General features: G+C 30.7%; 1 protein-coding gene across 1 annotated transcript; it reads right to left on the reverse strand.

Annotated features, from left to right (window-relative positions):
• Positions 1–566: 566 nt before the first annotated feature.
• On the reverse strand, positions 567–1,220 carry LOC107849087. The gene is made up of 2 exons (XM_016693749.2): positions 949–1,220; positions 567–897 (listed from the first exon to the last, which is right to left on the reverse strand). The coding sequence occupies exons 1-2, from the start codon at positions 1,218–1,220 to the stop codon at positions 567–569; spliced, it is 603 nt and encodes a 200-aa protein (XP_016549235.2).
• Positions 1,221–7,236: the final 6,016 nt, after the last annotated feature.

Genomic DNA, 7,236 nt, shown 5'->3' on the forward strand with positions numbered 1-7,236 from the left:
ACAACTGTGAGATCATATTTATATCAATATGACCTAGACGTAAGTGTCATAAGTATGTTTCACTTAATTTCAAAATACATTTTCTTTTATGTGATTGATCAATATTATTAAGTTCCATTGTTTGTAGCATATTATGGGAAACATCCAATACAAACAAATCATGTATTCTAGGAGTAGAAATAATAAAATACTTATTAAACTTTATAATTGTATTAGCAAAATAAACATTGTAACCAACATCCCTTATTCTTGAAACTGAAATTAAATTCCTTCTTATAGAAGGTACGTAAAGAACATTATCTAAAGTCAAAACTCTAAAACTACTAAACGAAATGGAAATATTTCCTATAGCGAAGGATGGTGTTGGTTCCCCATTTGCTTGAAACACATTCAGTTCATTTTCACTTAGGCGTCGTGTTTTCTAAAACCCCTACAATGCAGTGCTGATATGATTAGTGGCTCCCAAATCTATAGCCCAAAATTGGGTAGAAACAACCGCTAAAAATATTTCAACAACATGAAAAATATGTACCTTGTTTCTGCATCTTTGCTATGTAGCCGGGACACTATTTCTTAAAATGACCAGGTTGTTTGCAGTGATAGCATTTGCCCTTAGGATTAGTCATATCACCATTAGCAGTTGGAACCTTACGGGACTTCTTCTTATTTTTCTTTTTGCCTTTCGAATTAGAAGTCGAAGATGAAGGTTTGTCAACTATCAATGCCTCAGGAGGAGCTTGTTGCTTAACGATAGATTCAGTCGTTTGCAGCTTATTCAACAGTTTTGCAAGAGATAAGTCCATCTTATTTATGTTATAATTCAAGCGAAACTGCTGAAAACTTTCCAGTAGAGTGTGTAGGACCATCTCACCCTGAGATTCCTTATCAATAACTGGACTAAGAATTTTCATCTCATTCAACAAACTCATCATTTTAAGAACATGTTACCTCATCGAAGTTTTTTCAACCATTTTTGTGGTCAAAAGGGCTTTCATGGTCGTCTGCTTTGTAGAAAAATTTTGCTCACTGAATATCTCTTTGAGAGATTCAAGCATATCGTAAGCAATAGTCATGGATTGATGTTGATGTTGCAACACATTTGCCATGGAGGCAAGAACGTAGCATCTTATTATCTCATCAGCCTTAACCCACTTATTGTAGGCTTTAGTCTCATCATCAGTCAGTTCAACCGACTTAACAGGACATTTCTCAACTAGCATAAATTTAAGCCCTCAGCATTAAGAACAATATCTAAATTACATTTCCAGTCCACGTAGTTAGGGCCTTGTAGTTTATTTTGATTTAGGATAGAGGTTAAGGGATTGAATGAAGACATGGTTAATCTGTTATATAATCAAATTAAAAATAGTTATTTAGACATACTACGGAATAATAGAATTCTTAAAAACACATCACACATATGACCATGCATATAAATAGTTAGAATCATTAGGGAATTCTAACCATTTAAGTAAATATACATGTAATGTACGATATTTTATCTCTTAAATAAAATAGAATCAACTCAGTTAGAGAGTCAACTGTTGATTTAAGATAGATAAATATCACATTTCATAAGTCTCTGTACCATTGAACCAACATGTAACTTAGTTGGAAAGTTAATACAAGTCATCAAAAACAAGAGACTAAAAAGCATATTACACTATACAAATTTATCCGATGGGAAAGATGATCTACGCCAACATATAAACTCATATTATTTACTATTATAAACCACTGGAAATCATAAGGAATGATCCCTATGACCACTGGTTTGCAAAAAATAAATTTTTTAGAATTTTATTTTCTTTTGAAAAACTAAAAACGCCCAAAAACCTATCAAAATGATCCTAAATGGCCAAAAAATATTTTAGGTCGCGACATATATGTGAGTATTATTCAGTGGATCATTTCCAATGAACGTACCAAATTTTAGGTTATTCGAAGTTATTAAAAAAATTTGAAAAACTCTAAAACCGACCAGATCGACAATTATTGGTTGAGCTGTTGTGAGAGTCAGCAGGGATACCTGCACCCCTTGGCCTTACTACTACTGTTTATACAATGAGTAACGACTATGGTTGGGTTTAGTCGAAACTCATCATAATTTTACCCTTAATCCAAAAAATAAATTTCACAAAACTAAGCAAAATATGTTAAATTCATTTTATATTTTCTGGTTTCTTGATGATAAGCTTAGATTCCAGAAAGAATTAACATCAACCATAACAAGAAAACTGACCATCAACAACATGATATTTATAGTGATTGTCAAAAATATGTAAACCAATCATGTAATTTCTTTTTACACTATCTAGCATATGTAAGCACACTATTGATACCAATTGTTAGAACATACACAATGGAAGCAACAATTATACAGGATCAATATAACTTACATAACATCTAGATAACGTAATCAAAATGAAAATCAGAAAACTTACCTCTTGAAGCTTTCACACAGTTTGTTCAAAGCTTTTTTTGCCAAGTCTGTTGCCTTCTACTACTGCCTGATTTAACCTTTGCTTATCAAACTTGTGTGGGCAAGTATTTTTGTATTAAAATAAAGATCATCATCTTCTGAACAAAACCCCTATTTATTACTGTTTCTTTTAAAGAAGGAAAAAGCAAGAGGCAAACATTTTTGCCTTTTCAATTGTCCAAAATGTTTTTTGTCCTTAAAAGACACTCAACGAGCAAAAAAATTTTATATTACAAAGAATTTTTTTTATTTAAAGTCAAAAGATGTCCTATTCCTTATAGAAGACCAGTAAATAATATTACTTCTTCTAGTAAGTTCCTTTCTCTTTCCAAAATTGATTAGTTAATTGGGTATAGCAGGGACCGCAATTTTATTAAGTGAGGCTTCCAATTATGATATTAATTCGGTAATGAATGAATTCTCATATCATAGTAAATTACAAATTATTCCACTAAAAATATATAATTTCACTCTTCGATTTAACTTCGAATCTACCATTACATCTTATTTAACTTCCCATGTTAGAATTACTGACACTAATCAATTAAATTTAATTTTTTGAAAAATTTAACTTATTGATTGACTTAATCCTTTATTTATAATGCTCAACTTATTTCACATGATGGATATAAAATTCACTTGGAGGATTTTCACGTGAAAACTTCTAAGCAACCATAAAGGGTGTCTTCTATCTCAAGTCCAAGACATGGTTCTATCAACTAATTAATATTTCACTAAGTAATTTGTCATCATCCAACCTATTAGGAATATATTGACTCATAAAAGAGTCTCACCTTTTAATAGATTAAAATGACAAATCAAACCACATAGATCATAATAATTATATCAAGATTAAGAGTATAAGTACATGTAATGGACTAGAAAAATCATTTATTAATATTCAGAATATAAATAAATATCTCTAATTAGTCAGTTCAATACATACGAAATGTACTAGCATAAGAAGTTGGAATATTACCTTTACTATAATTAAGATCAAATTATATTTAATCTCGTTCTACAATCATCAAGATGTTTGTTCTACCTCGTCTTTGATTATGAACACTAATTTATTACTTATAAGAACCGACAATTTTAATCTTTCGTGCATGAGTTAAAATATTCCATACACAAAATTATGTACTATATAAGTAAAGGACACACATGTTAGCACAATGATCTATTTAAATAAAGATCTCAATAATATAATAAATTATCTTTACATGAGATGAAAATATAATGCTATAATGTGAACTACATGGTTAATAGTATATCCTAACAAATTCCACTATAGTGAGGCCACTGTAGCAGAAATTAGACCGCTATAGCAGAATATGCACAGTAAAAACCAGTTTTTGGACTAAAAACATATTTTTTATTTCAAACTCGTTCAAAGCCAGGTTAGTGTAAAAAAGGTAAATTCCATTAGTTTCCACCCAAATTTCTCCGTTGAGCTAAGTTAATTATCCATTAAACTAGTTTTTTCATTAATTAATCCCTAGGAACTCTAGGTTTTGATCATGGTGGAGGAATTAACTTATTCTAAGTTGATTTTCTAGTGTAAAGTAGTGAAAACAGGGTGTAATTCTTGTATTTTGGTCAAGGATAGATATGTTTTGATTACATAATATAATTTATTCTTGTAATTGTGAATTTACAACAGTAACAACACATTTAGTATATTCCTACATCATGGGGTCTTGGGAGGATAGAATGTATTCAACCTATATCACTACCTTAGAGGTGATATAGAGAGGCTATTTCTGATAGACCCCACATCGTGGGTCTAGGGAGGGTCCACACCACTACCTCAGAGGTGATGTAGAAGGGTTGTCACTGATAGACCTCTGGCGAGACCAAACAACATAAGAAAACACATAATATAAGAGCAAGAAACACAAGGTAGTAGCAAAATAAGAAACAATAATAGAAGCAAGAGTATCTCCAAATAATACTATAATTGTGAATTTGATTGAGTTATAGTGGAATGAAGATAGAAAAATCCTAGAATGAGAAAATGGTTCATAAATTTTGTCCTGGGTTATGAGATTAGGTTGTAATCCTTAAAATTGTTAGAGCATTGTTTGATTAATTCTTATTACATTGTTTTATACCGTAATCAAATCAAAGTTGTAAGAAAGAACAAGGCTCAAGTTTGTTAGAGCATTGTGAAACTTGGATTGAGGTAGATGATGGTTGACTGGGAGTTAAAACTCAATTTGGTTTATGTGTGCATGTTAACTACCTATTTGTCTACTTGTAGCAATACATTCTATTGAATGTTGACTTGTTGGATAATTTTACAAGTTGTTTGATCACTGAAATGATATTATGTAAAAGTTGCTTATTTTAAAGTGCAATTATGAGTGAATTATCTCATTATATGATTGTATTTATTATGAGATAAATCTGTAACGATTAATCCTTATGATGGATTTTAGGGAGTATAAGGGTGGGAATGTTGGAATTAGTAAAACACTTTATTTGGATAAGGGTGGCAGACACTAATTGTCTGATATATTTGGTACATGACGAAGCTCGTTCCTTGCAAGTCATGGATAGTGGGTATATATAAGATCCTTTAGCATGTCTGTACATAGTATTGGAAAGTTTGATGGTTCTATGAGTGAATAGAATTATATTGTTGTTTGTTATTTTTGAACCAAGTTATATTGTTGTTGTTATATGAATCCATGAATGGCCTGACTATTGATATACTTGAACTGAGTTAATATGTTGAAGTTCAATAAAGTGGTAATTATGACAAGGGTGAGTTTTTTGTTTTGAGTCATGGTAGTGGACTTGCGTTGAATATTTGTATTAGTAATATGCTTTCCTTCATTCCTTGATTTCTTGCTCAAATATATGAAGGAAAGAGTAAGTGAACGAAATTTGCTAATATTACATGGTTACTTCTTGTTTACAAATTATTGTTTTAAGTGTTCACATCATTAAGTCGAGTTGGCCTATGACTCTACCAGTACATAGTGGTTTTTTAATGATAATTTCCTGTATTTTTCTTTTTGTTGAGTGTACAACATATTCCAGCGGCTTAAACGAGACCTCATGTATAGACAGCGACCGAATTCTCATACATAAGAGAGCATCATCTTTTGAACAGTCATGAACCTTCTTCCACTATGTTCTTATCCATTTGTTTTAGACGCCGAACAATTTAGTTAATGATAGTTTTTTGGATTGTACCCATAGATTATTTTATTTAGATATTTGGTACAATTACCTTCATTTTGGGGGCGTTTTAGATGTTTTCATATTATTCCATATTGTTTCAGTTTAGAACTACTTTGAATATTGATTATTAGTATAGAATCGCCTTCTTTTGTATAGAAAATGACCAAGTGTTGGTAGTGGTTATTTGGGTTGGATGATTCTCCCACCAGAGAATTAGTGTGAGAGACACTCACAACGTGATTTAGGTTGTGACAAGAATCCTTTCACCATCAAACCCAATATCGCTCTATAATAATCTAGATTCATTTCTTCCATCACCCACAAAAATATTAAAATATTTTACGGTGTTTCTTGTTAAGAACATAAAGGTCGAGTGAAATTTACCAAATCTTTTCAAAAAATCACAAATTTAAAATAAAATTGCACAAAAAAATGAAAGTATCTTTATGTGTGAGAGCGAGACAGAGGTGAAACAATATCTAAGACCTATACTCGAGGATCAATCTTATGTATCTATATGAGATTTTGGAGTTGGACTCTTGTTCTTTGATCACTGATAGATTCTTGTAGATGGCGAGTCACTCGAAGAAGAGATAAACTTCTGAGTTAATAACTTAAATGGTCATTAAGCTATGGACTTTTAAAAGTCACTTAACTTTGGACTTTACTAAGAAAGTAACTCAACTTTAGATGTTTTACTTAGAAAGACACTCAACTCAATCAATTATTTTTTAAACTAAATTATGCTTAAGTGGAATTTTCATTTTTAAAAAAATAATATAAAATATTCATTCAATGGCCCTTTTATCCTTTCCTTCATTCCCCTAGATTTTCTTTACCACCTCTTTCTCATATTTTGCTTCTCCTTCTCGCTTTTTAAATGTAAAAAGTGTTTAAATCATTTTTATTCCATTTTATTAAGGAGGTTTGTAATTATGTTTTCACGCACTAGCTTTGTGCAATTTTCGTAAATGTTCCATAAATGTTTGCACTAAGCCATTACATAAATGTTTGCAATAAGCCATGTTTACTAATAATGGTAATTATAGATATAAAGAAATAATACATAATATTATCTCTAATCCCAAGCAAAAATATCTCGGTTGTATTCATCAACTTGCTGTATTTTTTTATTACTTGCAGTGGAAGCAGATCTGTCATTATGACTAATACTACTGTGGAGATCATGGTTCCTGAAAACATTATCAGTTGTGTGAAGGGGAAAGTGGTACCAACTTAACTAGATTAACTAAAAAATTTGAAATGCTTGTTACGTTAAGCAAGCGAGACGGAGAAGCAAAATATGAGAAAGAGGTGGTAAAGATAATTAAGGAAAATGAAGGAAAGGGTCATTAAATGAATAATTTGTATTTTTTAAAATTTTGTTATTAAAAAGGAATTTCACATAAGCAAAATTTAGTTTTAAAAAATAACTAAATGAGTTGAGTGGTTTTTTAGTAAAGTCCAAAGTTAAGTGACTTTCTGTAATAAAAATTCAAAGTTGAGTGAGCATTTAAGTTATTAACTCATAAATTTTTCCTTATTTTTCATATATCAACAAA

Source organism: Capsicum annuum, chromosome 12, assembly GCF_002878395.1.
Source record: "Capsicum annuum cultivar UCD-10X-F1 chromosome 12, UCD10Xv1.1, whole genome shotgun sequence".
NCBI classification, from domain to species: domain Eukaryota; kingdom Viridiplantae; phylum Streptophyta; class Magnoliopsida; order Solanales; family Solanaceae; genus Capsicum; species Capsicum annuum.

Coding starts and splice junctions, on each gene's coding strand:
- LOC107849087 (XM_016693749.2), bottom strand. CDS start 1,220: ATGCTAGTTGAGAAATGTCCTGTTAAGTCGGTTGAACTGACTGATGAT. Junction 898..948: donor GTTGAAAAAACTTCGATGAG/GTAACATGTTCT, acceptor GAAAATTCTTAG/TCCAGTTATTGATAAGGAAT.